The sequence below is a fragment of the Mytilus galloprovincialis genome, chromosome 4 (genome assembly GCF_965363235.1).
Source record: "Mytilus galloprovincialis chromosome 4, xbMytGall1.hap1.1, whole genome shotgun sequence".
NCBI lineage: Eukaryota > Metazoa > Mollusca > Bivalvia > Mytilida > Mytilidae > Mytilus > Mytilus galloprovincialis.
In genome coordinates, this window is record NC_134841.1 from 98,817,029 (window position 1) to 98,832,752 (window position 15,724).

Sequence of the window (15,724 nt, forward strand, 5' to 3'; positions counted from 1 at the left end):
TGTGACAAGGTTTATCAAGTGGTTTTTCACTTTTGTTAGTTTATCAAAGATCAGATCCATTTGATATGAAGAAGAACAATTTTTATCAAATGGTGTAGTATACAAATAGATCTGTTTCTGTAAATATTAAAACAACACTATCACACTAGTTAAGTATAATACATCATACCATATTGATTCCCGATAACAGAACACATTCCTTTGATTTGATCCACGTCACATTCTCCCACCATTTTCTGTGGACAGCTGCAGTAGGTCATTAGTTCTGGGGATTTCATGGAGGAACAATATCCTGTCAAAAGGCTCTCGTTTCTCTTCACTCTATAGATTAAATAAAGTTATAAAATATAATCCAAATAGATATGATAAAAATTAACATTTTGATTTTGTTAATTTGGCGATGTACAATGTACTACTAAGTGACCTTGGTATCCGTGTAGAAATATTTCAATGTCAAACTTAAAGGTTTACTTGGTTACAGTTTGTATCAAATTTAATATTCGTGCCTTTAGAAATCTGTACCAACACAGATCATTTAATAATTTAAAAAACAAGAGTGTGCCCATATGACAACATGAGATGCCTTGCTTATACTATTTCCATATTCAATGAACCACAAAATCTCTGTCAAAACAGAGTGGTATTAATTTTTAAGAGTTTACAATTTTTTTTAATTCGTATCTTTATCCATTTTTTTTCAAATTCTCCTTTTTATCATTTAATTTTTGTGTGTTAACAAGATAAATATTTACCTCCATGAAAGTGAGAGAGCTTCTTTGACTAATCCTGGAACATTGTACAATTCTCCATCTGATTTCTGTAGATCATTACCCTTCATACCATCAAACATACCACATAAACCTTTAGTATTGTCAAGGTCATTTACTGACCCCTGAACCCAAACATTTAAATAGGGTGATTTAGTTTCTGTTTCTACAAGAACTGTGATGATGGTTCCTGTTGGTAACATAACCTGAAACATAAAGTTAAATAAGAAAACATGAAATTTCAGTTTTATCAAAGTACAATGATTACTATTACAGGTTACATCAGGGGTTAAACACTAGTTTATCATAAATAGTTTTTCATTGCTATAATGAATCCTGTGATAATAGACCTGGTCTCTATATGGAAATATGCGACACATGAACTATTGATATCATACAACAATCACTTTTCCTTTGTGGAGTCAGACATTTGCTCTTGTGACGTAAAACTATTACAGGAACCTTTGAGATGTCCAATAATGGCGGGAAAATATATGTAAGGTGTATATACCTGACATCTAAACAGGTTTTTAAATATTTTTTAATTAAAACTCCAATGACAATAGTGTTGATAGGTAAAACAGGCAAACAGCTGTTTCTTTTGGGGGGATATTATCCTCAGTACAGTAGCATATCAAACAGTCAAATACCTTGCAAGAAACCCCCTAAAGAAGCAAACCCATACCTATCCCCTTGTTATGGGGAAAGTTGCTCAAATTTTACCCACCTTAAACATCTTTCCATCAACTGCCCTATGAACATCTGTTCCTTTCACCATTTGCTTTTCGTAAATCTTGACAAGTAATGGCCATTTATGTTCTGGTTCTTTTTTAGGGCCACATACATCAATGACAGCAACCCCAGCACCAGATCTGATAGCTACAGCACAAACTCTGGAACCTTTACCATCAACACTTCTGTAGAAAGCTTGTACCTGAAGATAATAAAATAGAATTTAAGATCATGAAAAATAAATACAAAAAGAACATCTCCAGGTGTGGAATTTTCTTGCTGTGTTGAAGACCCATTGCCCTCGGCTGTTTTCTGCTCTTTAATCGGGTTGTTGTCTCTTTGACACAGTCCCCATTTTCATCTTCAATTTAATATGCCAACATCAACTGAAATGCATTGTCAGGGAAACAGGGGAGATACTTTTGCATGAAATATCTACTTTCTATTGGCTTTATTCAAAATTTATGCGTTTTCATAATTTTTACAAAAAAAAATAATTTTTGTTCCCCCTCACCCCCCAAAAAAAATCAATTTAAGTGACATATTTTTTTTATAAATTTTTAATACATAGAGTTTCATCTATACAGTGTTTTAGTTGGGTTACATATATTTTTGATGGCAAGTAATAGTATAACATAAAATTATCTTAATTTACCTCATAAGGTTTAGAAGTATGCTTGTATAGAGTAAACTCTCCTTCCAAGAAGTGGTCAAATCGTCTACAAAACATAATACAATTAACATTAATGTTACATCAAAAAATAAGCTTAGAACGAAGCTGTTACAATAAATTTCCTAATACATGCTAAAGGTACACTGTGTAACATAACACATTATTGTTCATTATCATACAGGTTTTTTTTGTTGACTGCACGATTCAAATTACATGCACATTTTAAATTTGACACTCATGAGTGATTTTCCACATAAAATATCTCATTTAACAATATAACCACTACAAATTATATTGTAACATTTTTTCCCTTATATAACAACATAACATTACTTTCAATCCTTACATTAAATGCTTTTATTAATTTTCATTCTTCATTTGACACATAATATACTAGATAACACTTACGTTCCATCAAATGTTGTAATGTGTCCCACTGTCACAGATTCACAGAATGAAACCAAGTCTTTATCTTTCACAGTTACCTAAAATTTTAAGTATGAAAGAATGTTTTTTTTGATAACATTAACAAATCTCAAAGAGGAATAAAATACTGCTAATCAGTAATGAGGATGATAAAGAGATAACAATTTTTACTTTTCTATATTTCTTTCCACTTTACATGTTACAATTATTATATACTTTACAATCATAAAGTCACTCACTCTGAAGAATTTTTTTTAAATATTATTTTTAAAACAAAAATCTTGTATTTACCTCTACTGTAAAGAATGAATGTTCATCTGAATTAACAAAATCAGATTCAACTTTTCCAGAAAATTCTACTTTTCTCATCTGCTCTCCATCCATCAAATTATCAATCTTAGCTTTAACAGGAACTTCAAATTCTTCTTTCCAATTCTCATTTGTTATCATAATGTCACATGACTTTTTGTCAGTTTCTGGTTTGATCACTAACTGTGAAGATTTTCCACTGACACAGAAATCACCATACCGGTCAGTGACTGTTGAAACAGATAGTTTGATGTTACATTTGTCCTTGTTGTCATTGATACTGCAGAAAAAGCTAGGTGGCGCCATGGGTTGGAATTTAACTTCTACACTGCTGTTTCCTTCTTCTACAGTAATCATCTTATCAGAAGTTATCTATTCAAATATGAAAAATTATATTAACGACATTCAAGTTATTCTTTAGTTTTGTGTTGTTGTAGCACTGATCTACCTTTTAATAGCTAAATATAAAGCTTAAACAAAGTTGAATGCTCAATAGTGAATTTTGTGAGGTGTCCAGCTATTTCAATGGACTTACTTTTTAATGATTTATTTTTGGATGCTGGTGTTTTAATTATCTCACTCTCATGTATTTATAAGAGCAAGCATTAAAATTATAAAACTGGTCAAAATTACAATGCAAGTCATTGAAAATGCATTCTGAACTGGTTTTGTTTTTACCTCGAACTGTTTTTAGTGCTGAAAATTATGAATTCTATTCACTTTCTGTTGCCACCTGCTATAAGAACATATCTAATACTAACCTTGACATCAGCTACGATCTCATTACTTTGTCTGAAGGCTCCAGTTGTTGTATTACATCTATCTTGTATACAGGTTATCACTCCACAGTGTAACTAAAATTATATTTTTGTAATAAAATTAAACATATAGCATTCATCTTTGTACCATCATATTATAACAGCTCAATTTTTTGTAATTGGTACCTCATTCCTTGCAAAATGTACATAAATCCTTTTTAATAACAAGTGAGATTTCATGTCTGAATGTGCGGAGGCCAATAGTTTCCAATTTGAATCTAATAAATGAACTTCCCAAGTTGACCTGGGGTCATTAGGGAAAATGCATCATAGCACATTGTGATATGACAATAATTGATTTGTGATGTAAAAATTTTTGGAGGAAAAAGCATCAATTGGAAGATCATGTAAACAAGACCTATAATGGAAAATAACTATACATGTTTGTATTTGTATTTTACAGGGATATAAGGGAATACTTATGGCTTATAAAGGCACTGTTCGATGAAAATTTAGTAAAATGCTGTTCACTTAAGGGTTTTTTTCAATGAATGCTAAATTAAGAGGATGAAAGGCTGGAAGTTTACACTGAAACATTTTATTAATATTCATTTGATATGAAAATGAGTAAACTGCTATAGAACAGCAATAACTCTGAATTAAATTCAGTACCTACCTTTGTACCAAAGGCCAAATCAACAACATGCTTCCTCTCCAGGAATACTTTGATTTCTTCTGTCATTTCATTGTGTATTTCAGTTGCTATGACGACAGAGTCCTTGACCCAGTAAACATGATATTCCATACTGTCGTTGGTATTCTGGATGGTAGAAAATTCACAAGACAATGTCAAGTTTCCATCGGCAGGTAGACTGCTCACTTCAACTTCTGGATTCTTAGGTATGACTGGGTAGTCTCCATCTATTTGGTAGAATTAAAAAAAAATATCGATTAAAACCATTTTTTTTAAACATGATAAAATCTGCCAGACTTGCACTAAACTCAGTATATTTAAAATAACCTGCATAAGCTAACAACCTGAACTGTTTAAACCACACTTAATCTCTTCTTACATGGTATGGCTTTAAAAAAGACTTGTATTGATAATATGTTAAATAATATCCAGTAAATTAACTGATACATAAATTTATACATTATAACTTTATCTTTTATATTAATTCCTGTTAGAAATCAAATTCAACTTTTAAACTTTATTTTAAACTTATGCACCTAAAATATACTCTTACCTTTATCACAAGTCCAGTCTTCATAGATAAAACCAGGGTATGACACAAACTTGTCTTTATAATCAGCTGCAACAGATTTGGACAGATAACAAATACCCAGGGCTGGTATGAATTCATATGATTTACAGATAAAGTCTGTTTCTTGTAGACACAGCCTGCGACACTGTGTGTTATAGGTCACACTAGAGATCTCCTTGTCATTATGTTCTAGGAGAGAGAATCCTGAATACCTGGTCCAGGTAAGCCCTCTCTTGCCACATGGATCTGGAAATAAAATATTTGTAAAAAGGCAATTCATAAAAATACTGAACTCTGAGGAAAATTCATAACAGAAAGTCCATAAATGGAAAAATCAAAAGCTCAAACACATCAAACGAATGAACAACAGCTGTCATATTCCTTACTTGGTGCTGGGATTTTCTAAAATAAAGTAACATTTTCTATAGATTGTTTCAATCTAACTGTTTTTTTTTTTTTGGTTTTTATTGTTGTCTAAAATAATGTCTTATATTGTAAGATCTTGTAATATAGCCTTTGAAAGCTTATTTAATGGAAATATAACATCTTCCTCATCTTTGTATATGTTAACACAAACAATGTTTACAAACTTTCTACTGTACTAAAAAGCCTAAGTGAAAAACAGACCAAGATTAATTAAAGTTATTCAATAATGCCTTGAAATTGGTCTTTGATAAAAAAAAAAAAAAAAAAAAAAATATGCTTTCTTACCATTAACACATAGCCATTCCGAGTGGTCAGAGTTAGTGTTGTCTGAAATCATTATATTTTTACTTACCGTTTACACATAGCCATTCAGAGTGGTCAGAGTTAGTGTTGTCTGTTAGTTCTACAGAGGCTGAGAAATAATCCCCACTAAATAATGAACAGTTCTGTGTAACCTTGTCAAGGTCATATCCATCACACATAGGAGCCTCTCTCTGAGCCATACAAGCATCCTGACAGTTGGTGATGTCATTGTCACTCATTAATTCTAATATTTGTTCTCCCATCACAGCTTTGTTTTGCTGTGTATACCATGCAATGTCAAGTATGCCACAAGAATCTGAAAAAAACCAGAATTAAGGGTAAAAAAACAGAATGTTTACAAATTCTTTAGATGATTTAAAAGAGGTACCTACACAGACAGACACAATTCATTCATAAAATTGTTTCAAGGTGGTTTAACTAATATAGCTTTATAATTTCGGTAAAACTTGAATCCTCTGTAAAATAAGGAAGTTCAACCAACTCCTTATGACATGAGCAATATGACAAGTGCCACATGTGGAGCAGGATCTGCTTACCCTTCCGGAGCACTTGAGATCACCCCCAGTTTTTGGTGGGGTTCGTGTTGCTGATTCTTTAGTTTTCTATATTGTGTCATGTGTACTATTGTTTTTCTGTTTGTCTTTTTCATTTTTAACCTGGCATTGTCAGTTTATTTTCGATTAATGAGTTTGACTGTCCCTCTGGTATCTTTCGCCCCTCTCTTAAAAACCTTCTCAGAAGTTTCTTAACTATTATTTCACTGGATGTATCAAAATATGAGAAAGTTGGAATATTAGATTAAAACTTAACCTTTTTGAGACAGTCCATATAATTGTGGAGACATCAATTTCCTGACATAAAACTGTATGACAAAATATCAATAAACATTTAATTATGCTGTCAATTGCTATCTTAAGAAAAGGAATATATTAACCTACCTTTAGCTTCCTGCCATTGTGTGTAGTTAACTGTTGGGTCACAATACTGATGAATGTCACTAGGGTTGAACTCTCCTGGCTCATAGCATATATTGTCAATCAGACAAGCTGTTGTCTATAATACATAGAAAATATATGTTAATAATAATTCAAACAATCAAAGAACTTTGTTATGTACACTGCAGAAACGTTTTATTATATAAACCTTGATGAAAAAATATATTTCAATGGCTATAAATAAATGTTTTAAATAATAGGCACCTCCTTCAAACAATTCATCACCAGCATGGCATCAATCATTGTTCATACCAATATTTTTTTCTAATTCAGAGTTATAAAAAATAACATTGTTGCAAAATTCAAACACTGCATTTAAAATTGGAGTAGTTTATTTTCAAAGTACAATATGTACTAGCTATAGGTTCACTTTTTAGTAAACTTGTATAAGTTAATTTTTTTATTTGTTTTGCTTCGGGTCAGCAATGCAATTTTTCTATTTTATATATTGATGGACCTTTTTCCACTTTTCTTCATGCAATTATTCAACTAATACAATAGTATACATGCTGGTTAGAAACAATGATAATCATATATAAATACAATGTAATTTTATCTCTATCTTTTACCTGGCATTAAATATGACATAATTGCAAATTGTATATATAATAAAGCATGCTTTAAATGTGATATAAGCCATTTCATATATACTATTGTGATATTAAACCTCGGTTGTGAGGTCCTTACTGTATGAGCATGCTTCAAAAGCAGCCATGTTATCACATACATGTATATCTGGTGTATTTAAAATCCTCGTAAAACTTAATAAATACACTCTTTTGGTTTCTTCATAGATGATTAATCTTAACATGCAGACTCAGTTATAATATATAAATTGAAAAGCTTTTTCGTTTTGTGTCACAAATTTTTGCATTTAAAATTATGTATAACATATAAATTGTTGCCATGCAGATTATATGTATGTGTGCATACATTTACCTGGATATCAGACTACAAATAAGAAAGGTGTGTTTATTACAACTTCAATAAGTTCAAAGTCAATCTTCTAATCAAGAGATATGTGTATAATGAATCTCTAGATATATGTATTGAAAAAAAATATATATCTTATATGTTTAGGATCTGATGTAGATTTACTAAAACTATAACAAATGGTTGAATCGGGTTATCCTTAATTTGATGAACTAGCTTATAGACTCTGTGAAATTTGCCTTTTCTGAATCTTAAGTACTATTGGTAGCTTTCTTTAGTATTCACTTTTGAAAACATTACCTATAAAAAGGTAATATTGAGTAACTTTAAAATCAGAGGAGATAATTAACCATATATTTGATAATTTCTTAAAGATAATTTTCAAACCAGAATTAATGTTTAGGGTTCTAAAAAAGCATATTTCAAAGGTGACAACTAAATTAATAATTTCACAGTATGTTTTTTAACGATTATCTAAAGAACAAAATAATTCAATCTTGTTATTAAAATAAGCACGAAAATAAAGATAAGGTTTAGTATTATCCAAATGTAAAAATATTTATAAATATATGTATAAAAGACCTATACCTGCCATTTTCCTTCATTCAAACATTGTGTTTAAATTACTTTAGTAAAAATCTATACATTTCTATTGTGATTTAAAAAACAATTGTGTAAAAGAAATAAAAGTACATTTGATTAAAACTTGAAGTGACTAAAACAAATCATTATACAATACATCAATAGAAGTGTAAGGAAAAAATGTCAACAAAATAGCTTTCATTAAAATAATCTTACCTTTTCTGTGCATGTCAGTGCTGATACATCACACGTGTAGCATAGAGAATCATATACAAGATAGTTAGAAACGTCACTTAAGATTGTGCCGGTATTATTGTTACTGATTTGGACTTGATAACTTCCCCTGGATGGTGGTGTACATTCCAATTCATTGTATGTTATAAATGTAGCATTCACCCTGACAGAACTGCCAACAGGCTGAAATGTTACTCCAGATTGCTGAAACAAAACAAACAAAATGGTGGATATTCAGCTATGTTATAAAAAATACTTTAATTTTGTCTCTACACAATATTTTCTAAACAACAAAGTCTTACTCTCTTCACATCAAAACAAATGTAAAATATGCCCTTGTTGGATGAGTTGACTAAGTAGATCATCTACACGGCACTGACCAATAAACTGCTGATGCCAATGCAAAGGTTGTGAGTTCAAACACAACTTGTGTTGTTACATTCAATCTTATTTAAATTTATTACGATTTCAAGATCCTTACAGAAGGTAAGTGGTTCTCACCAGGTTTTCTGGCTTTCTCCACCACTGGCCGCCTTGATATAGTTGAAATTGGCTTTACACACCAACAGTCAATCAATCAAAAGGTGTAATTAGACTAAACTTCATTTGTAGCCTAACTTCTAATTTACGAGTTGTTATATATGAATCACAGAGTAAATTTTAATAATCTAAAAAATATATGGAATGAAACCTGACATTGTTTACTTTAGTTCTTTATCTACATATACCTACCTCAAGTGTAGTAAAGTAACAACTAAGTGATTCCACATCTAGTGTTTGTTCTGTAAATAGGACAACATCTTCACATGTACTGGTCCTAAGGTCACACAGACCATCACCATCAATAAATAAGATAGCTGGTTTTTCTGCTTCCTCAACATTACAATCCAATCCTAGACGTCCAGTGTTACAATTACAACTGCCTAAAATATACCATTCAACCAATAAATAACCAAAACTAACCATTCAAAATTTAGATATGTAATAAACCCTTGTCTTACGGGGGCCATAATATTACGGCCGTACCAAGACCATGGTTATTTCGCATCAATAGTGCACCATACATTTGGAGGTCATCATAATGCCATTTAAATCGTAGTGTGGGCATGTTTCCTCAATCTGACACTATTGATTGACATATTTCTGACTTTTAATATTCATTTTGAGCTCAAATACGAACTTCAGAAATTGAAATCAAACAAAATTCAGTTTTTTAGAGGGGTGGTCTTACCTTGGAGGTCTGAAACACGGAGTTATGAGGACTGAAACCTTGACAAATACTGTTAACACAAAGGCATATAACAAGTGATCGTGTTTCTTATCAAAATATGCCATGGAAACGACTACTTTCGGTTGCAAGTCCAGTTAAAGGTCAAAATCGGTAAAAATCGGAAATTTTTCAAATTTTAGTGCAAAAGACCTTCTTTAGACTGATGAACCCAGATCAGTTTCACTCCGACCTAACAACTGTTGTGATAAACATGTTCACTGGGGTCCACTCTACATGTAAACTACAGTTGGATGCATCTATTAGCATCTCTCTGACTTCCAGGTCGAGAAAAAAAACGTAAAAATGTCAAAATTGACGCTTTTTGCACATGAGGACCAACTTTGGGGCAAATTCCTGTCTACCCATAATAAAAAATAAAAGAGTTGTATCAAATAATCAAAATATGGAGAAGACGTTCTAAGTTGCAAAACTTGTGTCTAATCCTATTGTCAATGTTTTTGGACAATAAAATATGTTTAAACTATCAACTGCCATAAATTTGACTTTAATTAGTTTCAAAATACAACAGATAGGACAAAAGCTAGTCAAAAAGTAAAATAACAAAATTACTGAACTCTGACGAAAATTCAAAATGGAAAGTCCCTAATCAAATTGCAAAATCAAAAGCTCAAACACATTAAAGGAATATACCAGTCATTCATTAACATACCTTCTACACAAGTCCCAGCATTGCCACATTCAGCCAGACATAATTGGCCTAAGATTTCATCTGGTGGACCAGGATTAGGACCAGTACCATTAGTCCATGTACTCATGTTAAACGGGAGAAGTATCTGGGCTTGCTGTTTCATATTTTCTATTACAGTTTGTGTCCATAAAGTTGAATCTGTAATCTATATTTTATATATCCAGCATTATAATTAGGTGTTAGTTTTAAAGCCATACTTTTGTTACTAGTTTTATGAAATTAGTTTTTAGTTAATAATCAGGTTGTTTTTTTCTTTTTCATTTGAATAGTTGAATGTTTGGTCTTTTATAGCTTAATGTAGGTTTTTCTCATTGTTAAAGGCTATATGGTGACCTGCAGTTGTTTACATCTACTTCATGAGGTCTTTGTCTGATCATTATTCAATTTGCAATTATACCAGGTCTTCTTATTCTTATATAATAATCTCCAAAGAAGTTTTCAAAAGTGCAACATGTAAGCTATTAAAGCTAAAATATATTAATATTTCTGTATACTGTGGATTCATGTATTTTCATGGGTATCAATTTTCGTGGATTTAGGAAAACTTCTAATTTTCGTGGATATTAGATTCAGTGGTTTTTCTTTTATAGTCAGCATATTTTTATATGTAACATTTGTAAATCGTTGAACATTTAAATTCATGGTTTCACTGTAACCTTGAAATCAACAAGAATTGATATCTAACAAATAATAATGAAATACAGTACTTTATTATGAAGGGTATTTTGCACTGGTATTTTGGAACTGTACAAGTCTTTATATTGTACCTGAATGTCCTCTACACAGTTTTCAAAAGCTCTTGCCCAATTAACACCTGGAGTATTCTTCATAAGGCTGAAGGTGTTTTTTAGCTCTATAACCCTACATTGGTATCTGGCTTGTTCTTCACTGTAACCACCATCTGAGGGCCAATTTGGTATCTAAAATAAAAACGTACTTATTTTAAATTTGTATTTCAAATTGTATTCAATAAATGATAATGTCAGTTGAGTTACTGTTCTATAAAATAGAAACATTTTCTGTTTAAGCATAAACCATTCCGCAAGGCTATTCTAAACCATGAAATTTTTGCATTTTGATAAAAGAACGTAATTATAATTTTGCTATGGAAAAGGTCGTTTAATCATATAAAAGCTTTCATCCAATTTTGATCAATTTCCATGCAGTTTTGACAAAGTGTTTGATGTTTAAACAAGAATGTGTCCAAAGTACACGGATGCCCCATCCGCACTATCATTTTCTCTGTTCAATGGACCGTGAAAATGTGGAAAAATCTCTAATTTGGCATTAAAATTAGAAAGATCATATCACAGGGAACATGTGTACTAAGTTTCAAGTTGATTAGACTTCAACTTCATCAAAAACTACCTCGACCAAAAACTTTAACCTGAAGCGGGACAAATGAACGGAATAACCAACGGATGAACGAATGGACAAACAGACAGACGCACAGACCAGAAAACATAATGCCCCATAAATGGGGCATAAAAAAAATTTAACCTCAGACTGAACCTAAAATATTGATGCAACTAACTACCACTGATAGTACAAAAAAAGAATAGTGATAATACTTTAAACCATAACAAGGCAACTTACCGGTTCATTAAAAGTTGGATCATATTCAAAGGGAGGGAACTGGAATTGTCCTACATCCTCAGTACACTTGGTGGGAAATAATGACTTGCTTACTAACTGACTGGTAATGTCAATACCACCTACAACATAGGAGGAAACACATTTTATTTAGTACAATCAAAATATCCCATTGTTTGTACTGTTTATACTAGTACAATCCTTTTCAATCAGTTGTACTGTTTATACATTTGTCAGATACATTATTCTCATATTTCATAAATGTAACTGGTTTATGAATCTTCATGGTAATTTGTTAATTAGTTTTATTATTAGAAATACTGTGGATCCATTTATTTTGTGTGTACAAATTTACCGGCTTGAGGAAAACTAAAATGTTCATGGATATCAAATTTCATTGTTTGCCAAAATCTGCAATCATGCCTATGGACAATTGGTATTTCGTTGAACATTTAAATTCATGGTTCACCGGTACCTGCCAAATCCACGAAAGTAAGTATCCAATGAAAAAAACACAGTAAATCACTTCCCACAAAGATAATGTAGATTAATATATTTGATTCCTTATTTTGATCTCAACAAACGAACATAAATTGACAATATCAGCATAAATCAATTATTACCATCTGTTTCAAAGGGGCAGATAACTCTATCTAATTGTTCCCCACAAGTCTGAGATTCTTTACAGAAGCAGTAAGATTCTGGAGTCAAATCCTCAGCCGTATCAGATGGACATTCTCCTGTGTACAGGGATTTAGATTTATCAACCCTGAAAGACATAATTAATGTTAGATTAAATACAATATATTTATTTCAGGGATTTCTTGAGATGAGAGAAACTCAAGCTATGGAAAAAATGTCATAATTGTCGAAATAAGTGAACTTAAATATATTTGATAAGCCTATCAAAAACCTAGAATTTTATAATAAAAACTCTTCTTGTATTATGAGAACTGAAATCCAAATTATTGACGAATATCTAAAATAAAACTTGATAATGTCATCCTAATAAACAGCATAATATAAAGCAAATATAAATAAAAATGTTTGTTGTTTTACCTCCAGCTTAAAGAGAAACCGTCTGCTCTGGTGTTCATTATTTCACTAATGGTTCCATCAGGGGACATGATATCATCCATTTGATTCTCATTAAAACTTCCACACAAACCTGAAATAATAACATATAGGTGAAAACAAAAAAATATTGTAAGATCATTTCTGATATGGTGCAAAATAAACATTGAAGAAAAGAGTCATACTAAGTGTAGAATAAACTTCATTATAGTTAAACAGGAAGTGACTCTATGCAAGATTCTTACATGGTAAAACTCAGCATTATACAATTGCTTTTACTCACACCTAAAAATAATAATATACTAATGTATACCTTCAGTCTGTCCATAATCAGCAGCTGAAGCCTTGATCCATACATTCAGTAAATTATAGCTCGGAACAGCACTTCTCATAATGGTAACGGTTGTACCAGTAGGAAACACAGCCTATAATAATAAGACAATAGTAAAATAAAAATATCATATTAAGATGAAATCAAGTTTCTGTATAAGCTTTTATCTTTAATCTAATTTGTTTAAATTTTGGCATGAAGCAGTCGATGTATAAGTCAACTCTTTCTGCTATTCTGCACTTAAAAATAATACATGTCTAACAAATATAAACTCTTGCAACAATAAGTTATTTGTGTATTACAATTGTTTACCTTGATTGTACGACCTTCATAGTTATTTGTGTATTTCAATTGTTAACCTTGATTGTTCGACCTTCAAAGTTATTTGTGTATTACAATTGTTTACCTTGATTGTACGACCTTCATAGTTATTTGTGTATTGCAATTGTTTACCTTGATTGTACGACCTTCAAAGTTATTTGTGTATTACAATTGTTTACCTTGATTGTACGACCTTCAAAGTTATTTGTGTATTTCAATTGTTTACCTTGATTGTTCGACCTTCAATGTTATTTGTGTATTTCAATTGTTAACCTTGATTGTACGACCTTCAAAGTTATTTGTGTATTACAATTGTTTACCTTGATTGTACGACCTTCATAGTTATTTGTGTATTACAATTGTTTACCTTGATTGTACGACCTTCAAAGTTATTTGTGTATTACAATTGTTTACCTTGATTGTACGACCTTCATAGTTATTTGTGTATTTCAATTGTTAACCTTGATTGTACGACCTTCAAAGTTATTTGTGTATTACAATTGTTTACCTTGATTGTACGACCTTCATAGTTATTTGTGTATTTCAATTGTTAACCTTGATTGTTCGACCTTCAAAGTTATTTGTGAATTACAATTGTTTACCTTGATTGTACGACCTTCATAGTTATTTGTGTATTTCAATTGTTTACCTTGATTGTTCGACCTTCAATGTTATTTGTGTATTTCAATTGTTAACCTTGATTGTACGACCTTCATAGTTATTTGTGTATTACAGTTGTTTACCTTGATTGTACGACCTTCATAGTTATTTGTGTATTACAATTGTTTACCTTGATTGTTCGACCTTCATAGTTATTTGTGTACTATAATTGTTTACCTTGATTGTTCGACCTTCAATGTTATTTGTGTATTACAATTGTTTACCTTGATTGTACGACCTTCAAAGTTATTTGTGAATTACAATTGTTTACCTTGATTGTATGACCTTCTTAGTTATTTGTGTATTACAATTGTTAACCTTGATTGTTCGACCTTCAAAGTTATTTGTGTATTACAATTGTTAACCTTGATTGTTCGACCTTCAAAGTTATTTGTGTATTACAATTGTTTACCTTGATTGTTCGACCTTCTTAGTTATTTGTGTATTACAATTGTTTACCTTGATTGTACGACCTTCAAAGTTATTTGTGAATTACAATTGTTTACCTTGATTGTACGACCTTCATAGTTATTTGTGTATTACAATTGTTTACCTTGATTGTACGACCTTCAATGTTATTTGTGTATTTCAATTGTTAACCTTGATTGTTCGACCTTCATAGTTATTTGTGTATTACAATTGTTTACCTTGATTGTACGACCTTCATAGTTATTTGTGTATTTCAATTGTTTACCTTGATTGTTCGACCTTCAAAGTTATTTGTGTATTACAATTGTTTACCTTGATTGTTCGACCTTCATAGTTATTTGTGTATTACAATTGTTTACCTTGATTGTACGACCTTCAAAGTTATTTGTGTATTACAATTGTTTACCTTGATTGTACGACCTTCAAAGTTATTTGTGTATTACAATTGTTAACCTTGATTGTTCGACCTTCAAAGTTATTTGTGTATTACAATTGTTTACCTTGATTGTTCGACCTTCTTAGTTATTTGTGTATTACAATTGTTTACCTTGATTGTACGACCTTCAAAGTTATTTGTGAATTACAATTGTTTACCTTGATTGTACGACCTTGTTATTTATTTTTGTATTACAATTGTTTACCTTGATTGTACGACCTTCATAGTTATTTGTGTATTACAATTGTTTACCTTGATTGTACGACCTTCAAAGTTATTTGTGTATTACAATTGTTTACCTTGATTGTACGACCTTCAAAGTTATTTGTGTATTACAATTGTTTACCTTGATTGTACGACCTTCATAGTATCTGTAAATCTTAAATCCTGGGTGAAGGTCACCATTTCTGAAAAGCTTCACTCTGATTGGATAAGTTGATGTGGTTGTTATATCCTGTGGTCCACATTTATCTACTA

At 31.1% G+C, this 15,724-nt stretch overlaps 1 protein-coding gene across 1 annotated transcript in view; it reads right to left on the reverse strand.

Annotated features, from left to right (window-relative positions):
* The window catches only part of LOC143073574 (uncharacterized), a 114,860-nt gene extending 99,169 nt beyond the window's left edge, over positions 1-15,691 (reverse strand). The window contains exons 1-21 of the mRNA XM_076249212.1: positions 15,608-15,691; positions 14,560-14,573; positions 13,384-13,495; positions 13,056-13,164; positions 12,620-12,765; positions 12,000-12,118; positions 11,171-11,323; positions 10,365-10,548; positions 9,157-9,347; positions 8,407-8,628; positions 6,619-6,733; positions 5,709-5,975; positions 4,913-5,176; positions 4,342-4,586; positions 3,669-3,761; positions 2,890-3,279; positions 2,581-2,657; positions 2,155-2,218; positions 1,495-1,701; positions 753-973; positions 170-321 (exon numbers count right to left, since the gene is read on the reverse strand). Coding sequence (XP_076105327.1) covers positions 170-321; positions 753-973; positions 1,495-1,701; positions 2,155-2,218; positions 2,581-2,657; positions 2,890-3,279; positions 3,669-3,761; positions 4,342-4,586; positions 4,913-5,176; positions 5,709-5,975; positions 6,619-6,733; positions 8,407-8,628; positions 9,157-9,347; positions 10,365-10,548; positions 11,171-11,323; positions 12,000-12,118; positions 12,620-12,765; positions 13,056-13,164; positions 13,384-13,462 — 3,298 coding nt within the window. The 5' untranslated portion in view covers positions 13,463-13,495; positions 14,560-14,573; positions 15,608-15,691. The remainder of the gene's footprint in view (positions 1-169; positions 322-752; positions 974-1,494; positions 1,702-2,154; positions 2,219-2,580; positions 2,658-2,889; positions 3,280-3,668; positions 3,762-4,341; positions 4,587-4,912; positions 5,177-5,708; positions 5,976-6,618; positions 6,734-8,406; positions 8,629-9,156; positions 9,348-10,364; positions 10,549-11,170; positions 11,324-11,999; positions 12,119-12,619; positions 12,766-13,055; positions 13,165-13,383; positions 13,496-14,559; positions 14,574-15,607) is intronic.
* Positions 15,692-15,724: the final 33 nt, after the last annotated feature.